This window comes from Neoarius graeffei, chromosome 17 (genome assembly GCF_027579695.1).
Source record: "Neoarius graeffei isolate fNeoGra1 chromosome 17, fNeoGra1.pri, whole genome shotgun sequence".
Classification (NCBI taxonomy): Eukaryota; Metazoa; Chordata; class Actinopteri; order Siluriformes; family Ariidae; genus Neoarius; species Neoarius graeffei.
In genome coordinates, this window is record NC_083585.1 from 25,423,022 (window position 1) to 25,442,028 (window position 19,007).

The window sequence follows — 19,007 nt, forward strand, 5'->3', positions numbered from 1 at the left end:
CCTGAGGCACGGCGCAGTGCTCCGCATCAGTTTCGTTTCTAACGGCGGCTCCAGCCCGACTTTGCATGCTCATAACTCGGGCAGGGGAGGTCCCAGCCTCCCCAGCCTTGGCAGTCAGCGGCCTCTGCCCTCTCCTGAACGAAAGAGTGCTCCCTGGGCGGGCTAGCTCCGTGCCTCGGGACGTAAGTCACCTAACCCTAACCCTAGGTCCCAGCCTCCCCAGACTTGGCAGCCAGCGACCCCTGCCCTCTCCCAAACGAACCAGTGCTGCCAGGGCCCGTCAGCTCCCAGCCAGGGGACGTTATTCCCCCCACACACCCCGAGGCAAGCTCCGCTCCGTGCCTCGTGCCTTGATGAAAGCCGCTGCCGCAGGGAGTATTCAATTAAATAAATAAATGAATGAACGAATTAGTGCTGTCAAGCGATTAAAATATTTAATCGCGATTAATGTCGCGACTGTCATAGTTAACTCGCGATTAATCGCAATTTAATCGCACATTTTTGTCACATGAAAAACCATTGTAATTCTCTTATCAGCATAAAAAAGTGAATGGGCTTGCTCACCGTTCGAACTACGGGGGTACTCGGGGGATCCGAGATCCCCTGAAACAGACATGAGATCCCTTGAAAACATGATTTGGGAAATGTTGGAGGGTCTCTAAAATATTGGCAAAATGATGTTTATTGACATAGCAATCGTGGGTAACGGGAAGCATTTGCATATCCGAAGTGAGAGCGCGATGGAGATCCGCGCTCTGAGACAAGCGCAAGCACCCCCCCCAGGGGAAAAAAAGGGACCCCCCGAAAATATCGGCATAGTTCGAGCACTGATTGTACCAATGGTTTTTTTTTTTATTTTTATTGCAGAGCATAACACGTCTTGTCACAGCCACTGCAAAGTGGGGCTGGAGCCGCCGATGGGAAAAAGAAAAATAAGCCGAGCACCGTGGCTCTTCAGGGGAGGGCAGAGGACTCTGGCTGTGCGGGGCGTGGCATCATGTCACAGAGCGTTAATCTCGCGATAAAAAAAATTATCGCCGTTAAAATTGAGTCAAGTTAACGCGTTAATAACGCGACATTTTTGACAGCACTAGAACGAATGAATGACTCCCTCCCAGTCTCTCTCTTGCGTGCACGCACGCACACACAAGTGTTCTGGTTGGGGAGAGAGCCCCCTTCCTCTGCTCTCCCTCTCCTCTTATAGGGCGCGGTCACTGGGGAAGACACACAAACACGTTAATTCCCGTCAGGTGCAGTGATTCTGCCACTTACCCTCCCTGACTCCGCCCTCCATTCACAGACCGCCGCTCGGCCACGCCCCCGCTGCCACATCTACATTGTTATTGGTCAAAACATCGATGTCGAGACCATAATAGCCAATCGAAACAGTTTTTACAAAGACACCCGCATCCGCTTGTTCTGACCCACTGGAGGTAGCGTCACAGTGCTGTTAGCCAATCAGAGGTACTGTAATACGTTTACTGATTGCTGTTAGCCAATCAGAGGTAACACGTTTACATGTCATGAATATTAATGAGTAAGAGCTGAAAGCCTGTCGTTCTCCCGCCACCCACTCCTCCACCAAACTAGAACAGCCTGAAACAGGAGAACCACAGCATTTTTTTTCACCAAAACCGGCTCACAGGGCATTCATTCATACTAGAGACCACCGCACAATTAATGAAAAAAACGATGCAAGGGAACCTTTAAGGAATTTGAGCGTAATCTTATTGATTTTAGAATAAAGGGATGTCAAATTTATGTCAGTATAAACCATCACGTTTGCTATTGTTTAGACAGACTATCAATACTAATTTATGCTGCTCGCACATGTATATGAAATGCTCTTACTTCAAATAAGAGCACTATACCAATTTAGTATGCAAATGTAAACCACCACTTTTACTGTTCAAACTGTTACTGTAAATTCTTGTTTTGCCAGATTTCATATGTATCAGTCATGTAAATGAGTTATAGAATGTATCCTCATTCAACCTGAAGTGTGAACAGGGTTAATTGCACAGTAGTTGCAGTGAATAGCATAATAATGGATCCCTATTGCTGTGCATACTTGGTGCATGCACTGTATCACATTTTGTAGCATCTTGTCATTTGTGGTTTGCACACAGTCTGTCTTGCATGTGTCACGCTATTAACAACATAATTGTATATGTTAGAGGCCTTGTACTGCATATGTTACATGTTCCTTGTGTATATTTTGAATATGGGACTGCTTATATACAAATTTAGGCCCACTTTACACGGGGACAGTATAAAACAAAAACGCAAAAGTCCGTTTTCGTTCTCACTTTTTTCCGCGTCTACACGACTGTTTTCAAGGAGGAAATCTGCGTCTATACGGTGACGCATAAATGTCTCCGCTATGTCTGCACGCATGCGCAACATCTTCCGTCTTGTCTGATCTGCACATCTGCGCCGCTGTTCTGTCAAGTTATCCTACCAAGCCTACTACACATGCGCGAAATCCAGGAGGGTAGGAAAATTCAACAGTAGTTTTGTCCCACCGATCAGCTGGGCTGATAGAAAATCGGTGAGAATTTCACGCATTTGCCGATTTTTATGTTTTGTGCGTATTGGTCGAGTCTTTGGCCGAGTCAAATAATTTGTAATGACTTGTTTTGAATAATAAAACGGTCTGTATGCGAACTTGCTAGGATAACTTTACAGAACACCGGTCCGGCTGAGGTACTGTAGTGCTCGAGGGAGGAGCAGGAGCAAACCGAAACTCTTTTAATCTGCCTTTATTAAGTAACACTCACTCTTGTTTTGGTGAAGAAGAGAAAAGGCAGTGTCCATCTCAGCAAAATAAACCCGTTCGGCTGCTAGTTTTGTTTTCAGTCTCGGGTTTATGGTTTCACGAGCGGCTTGAATAGGCGGCGCGCGCGTGCGTGTGTGTGTAACTTGGCGACACCAAACTGAGGAGCTCCAGCTGGGCGGGTGAGCAGCAAAAACACATCTACTGCATTAAAACACAGAGCAGCTTGAAGGTCTGTTGGATCGATGTAATCAGACATGCTCTTACTTTTTTACTTACTTTCTTACTTCCCGGGCTGGCATGTGCAGTATATGACATATGTATGACGTAAACGCGTACCCGACGTGAGCAGATCCAAGCAGAGTTTCGCGTATTGGGTAGTTTAGACGGATATGCAACGGGGGCCGTTTTTAACTTATCCACTCTGGAAGGCGTTTTCAATTTTATCCGTTTTTCAGCCTCGGAAACGCCGTCCCCGTGTAAACGAAAGGCACTTCTGATAAAATATTTAGTCGTTTTTACCCGACAGCGTCCTCGTGTAAACGGGCCCTAAACTGTACTTTTCCTTTATCTTTGGTAAAGGTCAGTTATATGTGATGATGTCACCACAGGAGGTTCTGACAGGAGCAACCCAGAGATCTATTGCGCCTCGCACACAAACTTGCAATACGTAATCTAATCTTCTCATGTATAATGTTATAATAGCTTTTAATACCTATTTATATTTAGTATGAATTAATAGAGTTGTGTGAAATGCATGGAGTTTTGAGCGTAGGTATATTTTTAAGGTATGTTTTATTGGGGTATATTTTATGACAGTAAGTCAGAAGCACCAAGGACGTCTAGAGATGAGAAACGACGAGCACAACACAACGAAGGTAAGTAGCGACCTCAGTTTTAAAACGGTCTATTGTCTATTTGCCGTATTGAAGAAGCAGACAAAAGGAATCTCTTCACAGCAGAGCAATATTTTTGTTTGCTAATTTATAGTTGAACGAAGGCGCAGAGATAAGATTAACAACTGGATTGTTCAGCTTTCCAAGACCATTCCAGACTGCACGCTGGACTCCACCAAGACAGGACAGGTTGGTTTCAGATTATCTGGTAGTTCACTAGAGGTAACAGGCAGCGGGGCAATATGATGCCATGTTCTCCCTTATGATTTGCTACAGAGTAAAGGAGGAATCCTCTCAAAAGCCTGTGATTACATTCAGGAGCTACGACAAAGTAATAATCGATTAGCAGAGGAGCTCAGCACAGTGGAGAGGTTGAGGATGGACAACCAGCTTTTACGGCAAGAAGTAAGCCCATTTCTTTTTTTCTTTCAGATTATGGTAATTTAATTGAACCTCTGACCAATCAGTGATCATGGGACAAGTTATTGACAATTGTGTAAAAAAAAAAAAAAAGCAGCAATGTGAAACTGTCACAGTTTCACAGAGTATGCACACTGAATCTGATATGAATTTTTAAAATATGTTGGGATTGTTTCATGCTGGTTTTGTGCCATGACCATCAGTATCCTGAGAGAATGATGGAGTCATCTAGTAATGATGAAGACATGCTCTCAAGAAAGAGAAATTTTGGGTACACCCATAGTTGGAATAGAGAAGACAACAGGGAGGGTTTCATAATCTTGTTCAAGAGTTGAAGCTGTACCATGACCGGTTCGGATGATATTTTAGGATGACTGGCAGAGTTCCCGGCTCTCAGTATCCTGGCTCCTCACCTGAGGAGACTACGTACGAACTACAGAGAGTACATACCTCCTGAACTACACCTGGCAGTGTATGTTTCTATATTAACAACTGGGATGACTTCAATATATGAATACCCTTTCCTTCATGGGTGGACGTAAACAATTCGTTGTACCAAGACTTGCATCAGGCTGGCCAGTCAGCTAGTATAATCTAGCATCTGGAAAGTTATTTATCTTGATTGTGTAGTTGTTTTAAGGTATAACATCTTTTATCAGGCATTTCTGATTAGCATTTGTTCCAGCTATTTCTTGACAATGGGACACTTTTTGGACGAAGAGTTTCACTGTTTTCTGATAAATTTATTACCAGAAATGAACATAAAGCTACATTAATCACATGTGGGGATTGATGTTTCTCAGCAATTATTCGTTTATGTGTCAAGAAAGTTGCTGGCTTGAAGGAAGAAAACAAACGCATGACTGTTTGTATTACAATACATTCAAGTCAACTTGTAACAGTTGCTACTGTGGTGTTGTTAGGCAGCCATTACCATCATCGTGTCCAAGGTCCTGAGTTATTTGTTCCCCAATGTTGTCCTTAAGCTTGGAGTCTAAATACTCCTATATGACTTTTGTTGTGAAAGACCGGATGTTGGGCAACAAGTTTAATGAGCTGCTTACCTGATTTTGTCTAGCTTTTTCTGTTTGTTTTTCTGTTGTGTGACCTCAATGGAACCTTCATGTGACTGGTCAGGTAATCATTTTCCCATGTAAATTTTCGTAACAAGATGGATCCAAAGTTATTTTTCATCCTACTGAATTTCGTTCTTGGTGTGTAAAAACTAATAAGAACACATGCATTTAATGATGTGATTTCCTGTGAATATTTCATCTGAAGATTTGGAATTGGTGTGCTTGGGGCTTTATACAGTAAAATAGCCCTGTGTTCCTGCCTTTACACACTGGATATGACACAACATTGCAATGCGAATGATTTGGGTGTGAAAATTTCACACAGAGTCCAATGCAAATGCTCTTTTGATGCTAGTTTCATGCCGCGACTGTCAGTCGAGTCTTGAGTGAATAATGGTGTAATCTAGGAGTGATGTGGGCATAATAATTATAGACATGCTGTCAAGGAAGAGAAAGTTTTGGGTACAACCATTGTTGGAACAGAGATGACCGCAGAGAAAGTTTCATAATCAACAGTTAGGTACTCTGTTATTGCTAGGCAGCCATTACCATCATTTCCAAGGTCCTGAGATATTTTTGCCCAGATGGTGTTCTTAAGCATGGAGTCTAAATACTCTATGTAACTAGGCAACAAGATTAATAAGCTGTTCACCCATTTCACCAAATTTTTCTGCTTGTTGTTCTATTGTGTGACATCAGTGGAACCCTCATTTGATTGGTCAGGTAATCATTTTCCCATGCAAAATTTTGCAACAAGAAAGACGGATCCAAATTTATTTTTTACTGTACCAGATTGTGTACCTTGGTGTGTAAAGACTAATAAGAACACATGTATTTAATGACCTGCATGATTTTATCCAAATATTTCATCTGAAAATTCAGACTTGGTGTGCATGGGACTTCAGGCAGAAATCCACGTTAAATTGTAGCATTTTGTTAATGAAAAATGAAACTACCCCTTCCCCCCAGGTGGAAGACTGGAAATCCAAAAATCAGATTTTGAGGAGCCAGCTCAGGCAGCATGGTATTGTAGCAGCAGCAAGTGCAGAGCCCCAATGAAGAGTGATGGGAGTTGTTGTTTATATGCTGGTTGTGGCCCATTGTTGAAGGTTCATTATGAATGCTAAATTCAAATAATGCAAATCCAGATGCTAAAATAAGTTTGCAGGCATAAAACTGGCTTTGAGGTCACAGCAGTAATCATGGACAGTGCTTAATGCTGAATTTCTCAGTCAGTTACATACATTTACTTTTAATCAGTCTTACTTTATCATGTATATATTTGTTTTGTACAACACATTTTTTACTTGATCTATTGATGCATTTCTTTTATGTACTGGTAAAAGTTGAGCAGAAGCATGCAAAGATTTCTTGTGCATCACTCAAACAATTCTGATGGCAAAAATTAATCTTGCATGTTTGATAATTTTTCGCTGCAATTACTCAGACAACAAAATAATGGTATTTTTTCTGGTTATGTGCAAGATACAACTCACTATACATATGTATTTGAAATAAATACTTTGGAACATAAATGTTTGCATCTGTGACTGAATTCGAAGCTCTTTTCCTCCTTGACTGAAAAGTCGAATGCACTCATATGTCAGATATTCTTAATCTGGGAAATTATAGAAAATATGTGCTACAATGTTTGAAATCAAATAAACAGGCAATTGATGTTTGCACATTGAGAAGCTTTTTTGATGGAAAAGGTTATTGCGTCAGTGTATGTTTTCTTAGAAACATTGATAATACTAAGCGCATGCCATACTGTCTGACTTGGCTGACACAACAGATGACTTGAATTGCAGTACATTGTATTCCGTTAGTATTATCTGCAATAAAAGATTTATGTGCCATAAGTTTTATTTAGCATATGTTTCATCATATCATATAGTTTTATTAACCAAATTAAACACTGGATATAGTTACAAAGCAATATTAAATCCAAGGCATTGTCAAAATTCTCCTGGTCATATATATGCACTTCCTTCAATATTACTCTTTGTTGCATAGGAACTAAAATGACACTTTTTATTGTGCAATTTTGAATTCAGAAATCTGGTACCATGTAACCCCTTCCCCATAAGCCTCCTTAATTGACTTTTAATTGAATGGTACTTTTGTTGTAGGCTTGTTCCACTTAAAGCAATGAAGAAGCCTGTGCAGGATGCATTTTCTCAGTGACTACAGCTAATTGTAAACGTTAGGCTTATAAGCCATTAATCTTTGGTTTGTTTAACACCCCATGTATTCTAACAATGTTTTCCATACAGTATTCATGTAATACTATAGCTGGCTACATACCGTATATTGAAATGAATACATTTTGAACCAAGCCCATCCATAACAAAATACTTTTTTTTTTAAGATTCCGTCAATTAGAATTTAATGAATTATACAGGTACATCTCAAAAAAATTAGAATATCATGAAAAAGTTCAATATTTTCCATGAGTTATTTAGGAAAGTGAAAATGTAATATATTCTAGACTCATTACATGTAAACTAAAATGTTTCAAGCATTTTTCTATTTTAATTTTGATCATTTTAGCTGACAGTGCAAAAAAAAAAACATATCTCAAAAAAATATTAGTGTGGCAACGAGGGTGTGGTCGAGAGTCAGCTGTGAATAGCGAGGAGTCGGGTTGAACCAGCAGGTAATTTGTGATTAGTTACACCTGTGTCTAATTACTGGCTGTCTATTAATGTGTATCTCTGTGTGTCTTTCAGATAGCCAGTAACGAGAGAGAGAGAGCGCCGTGTTCCCCAACACGTGTGGCATGTGTGTTAGTCATCACTGAAAAGTGAAAGTAGAAAATAAAAGTATTAGTGTTTACCATCCGCAGTTGGACGGGCTGGCTGAATGATTTAATCAAACACTTAAAAATATGAGAAAAAAATCTCTGACTAAGGCACTCCAGATTAAAATGTCTTTAATATTTTAGACAAGTCCTACATGGACAAATTAAAAACAAAGCCCACGCGTAGCGGCATGGGTGCCTTCTTCAGGGCAATGTCACAAAGGAACAAGGTAGCTTTGTTCAAGATGTAGAAAAGGACAGGTGAAGACAATTGGATAATTAGTCCTGAAACCCTACACATTGCTGAGTCCGCCCCTCACACAGCTCCCAGCACTAAAAACTTTTCCATCAAAAACTGTCAATCAATGGCTTGGGCCCGCCTCTCACACGGCTCCCAATCCAAGACAGGCATCATTCAAAATATTGCAAAAACATCAAAAATACACACATATTCCAGTCACTGCAAGTATACACAACCTCACATACATGCACAATTATCCAATTGTCTTCACCTGTCCTTTTCTACATCTTGAACAAAGCTACCTTGTTCCTTTGTGATATTGCCCTGAAGAAGGCACCCATGCCACTACGCGTGGGCTTTGTTTTTAATTTGTCCATGTAGGACTTGTCTAAAATATTAAAGACATTTTAATCTGGAGTGCCTTAGTCAGAGATTTTTTTCTCTTTTTTGGCTGTGGATCTAGAATACCTTGGATTAAAGAGCACCCAAACCTAAAAAAAGACTTTAAATTATTGGAAAAAGAGCACGCCATAATCTAAAAAAACTTAAAAATATGATTCGGAATTTAGTTCATGGGCACACGAGAAACTGGGATAAGTGGCTAGACCCTAGGCACTGTTGTTTGCAGTGTGCAAGGTTCCACAAACCTCCACCGGGTTTTCCCCATTTGAATTGTTGTATGGGCGCAAGCCTCGTGTTCAGTAAAGCCTTTCATAAGGTCAATCATGGAGCTTTTTCAGCAGGATTCTATCACTATGGCATTCATGGCAAAGCTTATAATTGGATATCCTCTTTTCTCTCAGGGCATAAGCAGCATGTTGTTACTGATGGTGTCAGATCATCAAGTATGGAGCACTTGCATGTGACGTCACAGCCGATCCAGATTGTGACAGACGCCATCATGTCGGTCAAACGCCATATTCCGCCTTCTACTTCTGGTTCTACTTCTGCTTTTACTTCTACCTTTTCTTCTGGAAAACCGTACTATATACAATTCTACTACAACGGCTGCGGCTACAAGCTCTCCCTACCTGTGCACGTTTTTTATGTTTTTTGTGTATATTTTTGCATGTTGTTCGTCTGTACCGGACTTCAATATCCACTACAACCATATGGACTTACTGGACATTGGTTTCCAGCAGAAGATGACGGTTTGTAGCAATTTCCATCGCATGCACAACATTCCGGACGAGATAGCGAGACCAGCGGGGTCTCCATGGATTGTTATCGGAAGCAAAGCGAAGGAGGCGGCGCCGGGAGCAGAAGCAAAAGCGAGGCTGCAGGCAGAGCTGGCCTGTTGACTAAGCTCAAAACAGCCACTCAAACCTCCACTGCTAAGCCTCTATCTCTCCAACGCCAGATCCATGTAAACAAGACGGACGATTTGGAATTACAGCTAGAATTACCTTATTCTATTCTATTCTATAATCGGCTGGTCAGTGCTATACTCAATACTTAAGTGACTTACCCATCCAATGAGGATTCTTGTTTACAAGATGCCACATCTGAGTCGCTGACAAATCCTGAATTTCTGTAAAGATAACTGTCCAGAGATTTATAAGCACGCAGTCCTTCACCACTGAACAGCGAGGGAAAGTTAATGAGGTAATTATACACGTCTGTGTATTCCGCTGGCAGTTCAACATCCGGTCGTGAAAACTCCGTCCGGTAAGCCATAAGGGTCACTAATCTGTAGATCGTTTATTTTAGACATATATCTAGTTATCTGTTCATTAGAAAAATGAGCCGTGTAGTCCGTCGGTTGAAATTGATCCATTCTGTACACGAGTGCAGCAGTATTCAGCGGTGTTTTTGACCGACAAGATGGCAGTTGTGTACTTTCCGGTCACGTGACTGCAAGATCTCTATAGATGTTATAAGTGGTGTGCCCCAAGGGACTGTGTTAGGTCCACTTCTTTTTATATTGTACAGCAACGACATTTTTCACGTGGTCAAACACCATCATCAAAGTCTTTGATGATGATTCCAAACTCCACAAGCCCATTTGCAGCTTTCTTGACTGCATCCTTCTCCAGGAAGATATTGAAGCCATTGTGAAGAGGTCTCTAGATAACAACATCATGGAGCTAAATCCATCCAAGTTCCAACTCATCCAACACAGCAAGAATGAAGATCTTAAATTCTCTCATATCTTACCATCTGGAGAGGTACTGTCAGGTGAGGAGTGTGTTAAAGAGCTTGAAGTCTACGTTGATCAAAGTCTCAGCTTGAGAGCTTATGTCAATATTAATGTAGCTGAAGCCAGCAGAAAAAGCCAGTTGGATCTTGAGAACCTTCTCATATCGGGACAAGGAAACATTGATGCTCTTATACAAGTCATATGTCAGGTCCATTTTAGAGTATTGCTGTCCACTCTGGTCACTGCATCTTCAATGTGATCTCATCAAGCTTGAGAGCATATAAAGATCCTTCACAGCAAAAATCAATGGTCTTCGAACTATGAACTATTGGAACAGACTTAAAGCTCTCAACTTCTATTCTTTACAAAGGCTCCATGAGTGATATGCCATTATCTTGAGCTGGAAGATCCAGAACAACCTTGTACCCAACTGTATCAATATTGAGTTCAATGAATCTGCTAGAAGAGGAACGACATGTATCAGAACTCTTGGCAACTCACGGTACAGCAGTGTCAACACAATAATATTCAACTCTTTGTCATCGGTCACACCAGCTCTCTACAATGTGGTGCCAGTAAACATCAAGTCAATTCCTCCCCTGAGGAGGTTCAAGACAGAACTTGATAAGTGGCTCAGGTCATTCCCTGACACTCCACCTACACCTGGGTACCTTGGAGTGAATATGAACTCATTGTTGGAGTGGGTTGGTAGCAAGTGTTAATAACTGCTACCCTGGGAATCGGTGATGGAGATATGTGATATGCTTGGTCTGAGTGATCAAGCTCAAAGTCGATCCAAGGTATTCAAGGTAAGGTTCTCACACACACACCTCACCCATGCCCTGGGCATCGATGCACCCCCATACCATCACAGATTCACAGATGCTGGCTTTTGCACTTTTCTCTGATTTAAAAAAAAAAAAAACCTGGATGGTAGGCAGCACGGTGGTGTAGTGGTTAGCGCTGTCGCCTCACAGCAAGAAGGTCCGGGTTCGAGCCCCGTGGCCGGCGAGGGCCTTTCTGTGCGGAGTTTGCATGTTCTCCCCATGTCCACGTGGGTTTCCTCCGGGTGCTCCGGTTTCCCCCACAGTCCAAAGACATGCAGGTTAGGTTAACTGGTGACTCTAAATTGACCGTAGGTGTGAATGTGAGTGTGAATGGCTGTCTGTGTCTATGTGTCAGCCCTGTGATGACCTGGCGACTTGTCCAGGGTGTACCCCACCTTTCGCCCGTAGTCAGCTGGGATAGGCTCCAGCTTGCCTGCGACCCTGTAGAACAGGATAAAGCGGCTAGAGATAATGAGATGAGATGAAAACTGGATGGTCGTGTTCACCTTTGGCATGCAGAAGTCAATGTCTGGTTTTCCTGAAAACAAGCTGAAATGTGGACTCATTTGACCACAGCACACATTTCCACTATCTTTCGGTCCATCTGAGATGAGTTCAGGCCCAGAGAAATTGGCAGTGCTTCCGTATAGAAGTGATGAATGGCTTCCTCCTTGTATAATACAGTTTCAGGTTGCATTTCTGGATGCAGCGGTGGACTGTGTTAAGTGACAATGGTTTTCTAAAGTACTTCCGAGCCCATGTGGCTATATTTATCACATTAGCATGATGGTTTCTCAGGCAATGCCGCCTGAGGGCTCGAAGGTCATGCACATTCAACAGTGGTTTGCGACCTCGCTCTTTACACACTGAGATGTCTCCGAATTCCCTGAATCTTTTCACAATATTATGTACTGTAGATTTTGAAAGACCTAAAATCTTGTACTGAGAAGTGTTCTTTTTGAATTGAATAACTATTCTCACATTTTGGCACAAAGAGATGACCCATCCTTCCTTGCAAAGACTGAGCCTTTGGTGCATGCTCCTTTTATACCCAGTCATGATACTCTCACCTGTTAGCAATTACCCTGCTTATTGTGGAATCTTCCAAAATGGTGCTATTTAAATATCCTATAAACCTTTCAGTCTTATTTTGCCTCTATACCAACTTCATTTATATTTACAAAATACAATTAAGTTGCTCAGTAAAACTATTGAAGTCTTTCCTTTGTACCTCTTTGTCAGTTAAATAAAGGTTCATGTGAATTAACAAATCCCAGATTGTTGTTTTTATTGCATTTTGGAAAATATCCCAACTTTTCTGGAAATGGAGTTAGTATGTTGTAGTGCTTCTTACTGCAGTCAGAACCGAACCATCCTGGTTGTGACTTCAGCAAAAGTGTTGATTATGTCCTCCATGTTTAAGGATCTGTGGACTCTTCTGAATGGAAATCATTGCTAAGTCTTGGGGGGGGGGGGGGACTTGGAACTAAAGCCACAAGCTACTTCATTTGATGCCATAACTGTGCCCAGAACCTTGTCCTTATAAGCTGTTTCGTTTCTTGCTGCTGCTTCTGTATAGACGTTGGTAAACTTTGACCAACTTTCTGCATTAGACTTCTTTAATTTTTTTTTTTATTTTGGGGTGGAGTGAAGAGCACTGCTGGGATATGAGCATTTCAATGTTGCTTTTGAGAGCCCTCATTAGCTAGCTAACATGTTACCAGACCACTTTAGTTTCAAAAATAAAAGAAAATGTTTATTTGTTTTGGTAATTTTTTTTCTTGTGGCCAGTTATGACACATTCTAGCAAAAAATTATACAAGGTAGTATAAAGATGTTTAAATGAAATGTATAATTGAATATATGAAATATTTCAATATTGTACTTCCAGCACTAAGGTTATTGGTTAGGTTATATAAAAAGTGATTGATTTGGAATCAGTTACATTAGGTTAATTTAGTAAATTGGAGTCAGATTATCCATCCATTATCTGTAACCACTTATCCTATGCAGGGTCACAGGCAAGCTGGAGCCTATCCCAGCTGACTATGGGCGAGAGGCAGGGTACACCCTGGACAAGTCACCAGATCATCGCAGGGCTGACACATAGAGACAAACCACCATTCACACCTATGGTCAATTTAGAGTCACCGATCAGCCTAACCTGCATGTCTTTGGACTGTGTGGGGAAACTGGAGCACCCGGAGGAAACCCACACAGAGAACATGCAAACTCCACACAAAAAAGGCCCCCGTCGGCTGCTGGGCTCAAACCCAGAACCTTCTTGCTGTGAGGCGACAGTGTCTCCACTACACCACCATGTTGTTTGTCTCCACTACACCACTGTGCCGCCAGTCAGTTCATTAAGTTAACTATTATGTTAAACTGAATATTGGAGTCAGATATTAAAGTCATACATTTCAAGCATACGTTTGACCTTCTGCTGCTGCACCTATTTCTCTCCCTGTTGATGGTCTCATTATCTCCAGCCGCTTTATCCTTCTACAGGGTCGCAGGCAAGCTGGAGCCTATCCCAGCTGACTACGGGCGAAAGGTGGGGTACACCCTGGACAAGTCGCCAGGTCATCACAGGGCTGACACATAGACACAGACAACCATTCACACTCACATTCACACCTACGGTCAATTTAGAGTCACCAGTTAACCTAACCTGCATGTCTTTGGACTGTGGGGGAAACCGGAGCACCCGGAGGAAACCCACGCGGACACGGGGAGAACATGCAAACTCCGCACAGAAAGGCCCTCGCCAGCCACGGGGCTCGAACCCGGACCTTCTTGCTGTGAGGCGACAGCGCTAACCACTACACCACCGTGCCGCCCCCCTGTTGATAGTGGACTAAGATAATACAATTTTATACTTAGTCATATAGTATTTGGTGACCAAGATGTGATAGAAAATACTCTTATAATGTGATTAAAAAACTAGGTAATCATCACAATAAACATCTTTCCAGCACGATCACCACAGTGTGAGCTGAAATTACCTAAGCAAAGGTCTCATGTGATTTTAACCCTTTTTAAATTTTATCAATTAATAATCTGTTTTGTCAGGGTTAACCCCTACAGGTTTTTTCAGGGTCACCCCAACGTGACCCTATAACGTAGCCTGTTTAAATTAAATCCATTTGGATACAAATATCCAGATGCTGATGTTAGATTGTAGTGATGTGTAATTCTTGGAGTTGTTATGAAAGAAGGTGACATGAGAATCATTTTTCAGGTACATTTAGTGAATATCCTGGGATGTGATCAGTGTTAGAACCAACTGAAATTGATGTCGGTACATTTTTAAGCTAAATTAAGCTATTCAGAAATACAGCATAAGGTATGTGCAAACTTCAGCAATTTAACAAATTTATTTATGAAAATATGGGTTACACTGCAGCATAAATTCATTCATTTCTTTGAATTGTTATATACAATCAGAAATTCTTTCACTGGTTGCAATAGGTTTCTTCTTTAGTACCTGCTAGTATAGTTGGAGTATTTCTGTACATTATATTATAAGCTCTACTACTGTTTTTGAAAATGATTACATGCTCATTTTCTGTCAAAGTAAATTATCTAAAGTTCAAGGCTGTTACTGTGTGGGTGTTTTACATGAAGCCAAGTGAAATAGGTTAGTGACCATCTGTTTACTGTCAGTAAACAGTGTGCAAAAAATGAGAGTAAGAGCAAATTTTGAACACAACTGAAGCAAATATCTCAATATCACACTGCTGAAATGTTATGTTAAACCTGTGTCAATTCACACAGTTAACATTTTTATTTGGTTTCAGCAAATACCACTAGATGCATATTTCCTTATAGTATTTTCTTACAGTAACATTCTTGCAGCGAAAGTGTAATAAAACACAATCCATGCCTATCCAATTATAATTACATTGCCTGCACTGATTTATTTTAATGACTTACTTTTTATACTTTATATTTTATACTGTTACCCATGATCTCTTGCTATGTTGTCTTATTGACTGCTGGTTATCACTTATGAATCAATATACAAAAGTTATTATCTCGCTTATGCTATTTTTATTCTGGTGTAATATATTGTCATTAGAGAGACATTTATGGATTGGCTAGTTTGTGGTAAATAACGGAAAGGAAAGGTTATAGGTTTTATTTTATTTACATTGTCATCTGCCTATTTTGTATCTCGCATATCACTTTTTTATGAAACCTGCTACATGTTAATACATTTTTGCTTATGACAGAAGTTTACAATGTAGTCAGGTTGCTCACTATGGTTAATCATTAATGAGAGGATGAGAGCAGATGGGGTTACTTTCTTTAAAAAGGACTTCAAACTTTACAGCTTGGCACTGGTGATAGACTTCATCATGGTGGTCGGTCGGGTTCACATAAGGATAAGGCTACTCTTAGCCAGCTTCCTCTTTTTCTCTGTCTATGGACAAACCTCCGGACCGTAAGTACACTGTGTAAAATATACTTATTTTACACACACGCACGCACACACACACACACAATTAAAAATTGCTTCTATGGAAATGTTCAAAAATATCTTTGTATTTGCATTTTGGATTAGTAAATAAATTAGAAAAAAGCAACTCGGATGGAGATAAGTAGCAGGGCAGCTGGGAAGGGCCCACAATGCATAACAAGCTACAGGGCTTGAGCAACCAATGCAAACAGGGCATGAGTAGCAGCAGACTGTCCTAACACATCAAACATGACTTCTAAACACACACTTCAAATAAACCTTCAATGATGTGTACAAGTAGGATTTTAAACATTAACTTAATGGCCATTAACAATTTAATAAAGCTTTAGTGGTGCTATTATGAACACGTACATTTAATAACTTACACAGAATTTTGCCTCAGCCTATGAAAATATTTTCAGAATAAAAAAGTATGAACCAGCTTTCTAAATATTCAGGGTACAAATATTTAGCACTCACAATTAAGCCCAATAGCTGACACAATGAATAACTCAAAAAGCTACTATTATGCCTGAATACTATTGTAGTACTATCAGAATGTTTCTTATCTTTAATTGTGACTAATTTCTTCAGTTCAGGTGCATTAAATAAATGGCTAAGCTCTTGCACAACACCATTGCGCATCAGTACTTGTGTCACATGTATAATCCTTTTGAGATGTCTTAAATAGTCATGCTGTGTGACACTATTTTGTCCCATAAATAACAGTTAGTTTGACTGCATTATAACAGATATTAGGAAATGTTTAAACATCTTACACAGATCTTAGACAGCAATAACACTGATTGCAAACTGCATATGGATACTTAGGTCAATGTACTTTAAGGCACTCTATATACTTTTGCAATAGTATTGATTGTTAGCTGAGTTCTGTTTGGTTAACAAAGAGCTTACTTAAACAGTTGCTGTGATCTGTCTACAAAAGGTAACTTATACAACTCTTCTCCATGTTTCACTGATTACACTGAGTACTGATTAAATGAATGAAATGAAACATCTTCAACCTTCATTTTTGTCTTTAGATATTTCACGGTGACATTTCCTGCAGTAATAGAGTCTGGCTCTGATGCTAAGTTCTGTGTGAATCTTTTGAAGCCCAATGAGACTCTGCAACTGAACATTTATCTGGTTCACAACAACCAGAATAGAACTCTTTTACAAGAGACAGTGGAAACGGAGATTCACCACTGCTCTCATTTTGAGGTCAGCAATCTCATATCTACACTTTATTAACTTCAAGTTTACAGACACCTGACCATCATATCCATATGTGATTTTTGAACATCTGATTACAAATTTAGTTCCCCCTTTTTTCCTGGGAAGGCTTTCTGGTACATTTTGGAGTGTGGGCAATGATGTTGGGCGAGGAAGCCTGCGGTGTAGTCGGATTTCCAGTTCGAAAGTTCAAAACATTTTCAGTGTTACTGAGGTCAGGGCTCTGTACAGGCCACTCAGGTTCTTCCACTCCAACCTTGGCAAACCATGCTTGGACCTACAGTGGTGCTTGAAAGTTTGTGAACCCTTTAGAATTTTCTACATTTCTGCATAAATATGACTGTAGTATCAGACCAGGTGGGTGGAGCACAGAAGCATGGCGGGCCAGAACTGAGTTCTCAATCACTTTATTTTTAGCTTTTCAGCTTTTACACACGCTCTCCCAGGCATGCACACAAGTGTTCTGGTTGGAGGAGAGCACCCTTCCACTGCTCTTCCTCTTCTCTTATAGGGCACGGTCACTGGGGAAGACACACAAACACAGGTTAAGTCCCATCAGGTGTAGTGATTTTACCACTTACCTTCCCTGACGCCACCCTCCATTCACAAACCGATGCTTGACCACGCCCCCGCTGCCACATATCCCCACCGCCCGACTCAGGCCTAGAAGCCGTCCGGCCTGCAGCCAACTCCCCCCCCCCCCCCCCCCCCCCCCCCCCCCCGAAGGGAGAGGAAATCCGCCACGACCATCTGCACCCCTGGCCTGTGGACCACTTTGAATTTAAATGGCTGGAGTGCCAGATACCAACGGGTGACCTGCGCATTGGCATCCTTCATGTGGTGGAGCCACTGCAGGGGTGGTGGTCCGAACAGAGGGTGAAAGGGTGCCTCAGCAGGTAGTAGCAGAGGTCAAGGACTGCCCACTTGATGCCGAGGCATTCCTTTTCTATTGTGCTCTACCTGCCCTCGCGCACCGACAGCTTCCGGCTGATGTACAGCACGGGACATTCCTCCCCCTCCACCTCCTGGGACAGAACAGCCCCCAGCCCTCTGTCCGACGTGTCCGTCTGCAAAATAAAGGGGCAAGAAAAGGCAGGGGAGTGTAACAGTGGCCCCCCACACAGTGCAGCCTTTACCTCAGAGAAAGCCCGCTGGCATTGCTCCGTCCACTGGACCGGATCTGGTGCTCCCTTTTTAGTGAGTTCAGTCAGCGGGCTGGTGACGTCCGAATAATTAGGTATAAACCTACGATAGTAGCCAGCCAGCCCCAGGAACTGTCTCACCCCCTTTTTGGTCTTGGGCCTCGGGCAGGCCGCAATCGCTGCTGTCTTATTAATTGGGGATGCACCTGCCCATTGCCCAAGTGGAAACCCAGATACCGTACTTCCACCTGCCCAATCGCACACTTCTTCGGGTTGGCTGTGAGACCCGCTCACCTCAGCAACCTAAGGATGGCCCTCAAGTATTCTAAGTGCCACGGCCAGTCATTACTGTAAATAATAATATCGTCCAAACAGGCGGCCGCGTAGGTGGCATGGGGGTGGAGGGCCCTGTCCATAAGCCGCTGGAACATAGCGGGCACCCCAAACAGCCCAAAAGGAAGTGTGACGAACTGATATAAGCCAAATGGTGTGGAAAAGGCTGTTTTTTCTCGGGATAGAGGAGTCAAGGGGATCTGTCAATATCTCTTTGTCAAATCCAGTGTCGAATAAAAATGAGCCGTGCCTAGTCGATCGAGCAACTCATCAATACGAGGCATTGGGTACACGTCAAATTTAGACACCACGTTGACTTTTCTATAGTCCACACAGAATTGGACCGACTCGTCGGCCTTGGGAACAAAGACCACTGGGCCGCTCCAGTCACTGTGGGACTCCTCAACGATGCCCATTTTGAGCATGGCCTCAAGTTCTTCCTGAACCACCTTTTTTTTGTGTTTGGGCAGTCTGTAAGGGCGGCTGCGTACTACTACCCCCGGGGGCATCTCAATGTGGTGTTCTATGAGGTCGGTGCAGCTGAGCGGGGCGAGAACACGTCAGAAAATTCTGTCTGCAACTGGGCGACCTCCGTGAGCTGGGTCTGGGAGAGTTGGTCTCCATAGGGGACCGGAGCGGTGGGCGATGTCCATTT

At 42.0% G+C, this 19,007-nt stretch overlaps 1 protein-coding gene across 3 annotated transcripts in view; it reads left to right on the top strand.

Annotated features, from left to right (window-relative positions):
* Nucleotides 1–3,990: 3,990 nt before the first annotated feature.
* LOC132901468 (alpha-2-macroglobulin-like) overlaps nucleotides 3,991–19,007 on the top strand; it is a 55,310-nt gene continuing 40,293 nt past the window's right edge. For all 3 annotated transcript variants that reach the window (XR_009656857.1, XM_060943880.1, XM_060943881.1), the window contains exons 1-3: nucleotides 3,991–4,077; nucleotides 15,516–15,626; nucleotides 16,685–16,865. Coding sequence is in view for 2 of the 3 variants with exons in the window: in XM_060943880.1 (XP_060799863.1) it covers nucleotides 15,541–15,626; nucleotides 16,685–16,865 (267 nt within the window). In the remaining variant the exon portion in view is untranslated. The remainder of the gene's footprint in view (nucleotides 4,078–15,515; nucleotides 15,627–16,684; nucleotides 16,866–19,007) is intronic.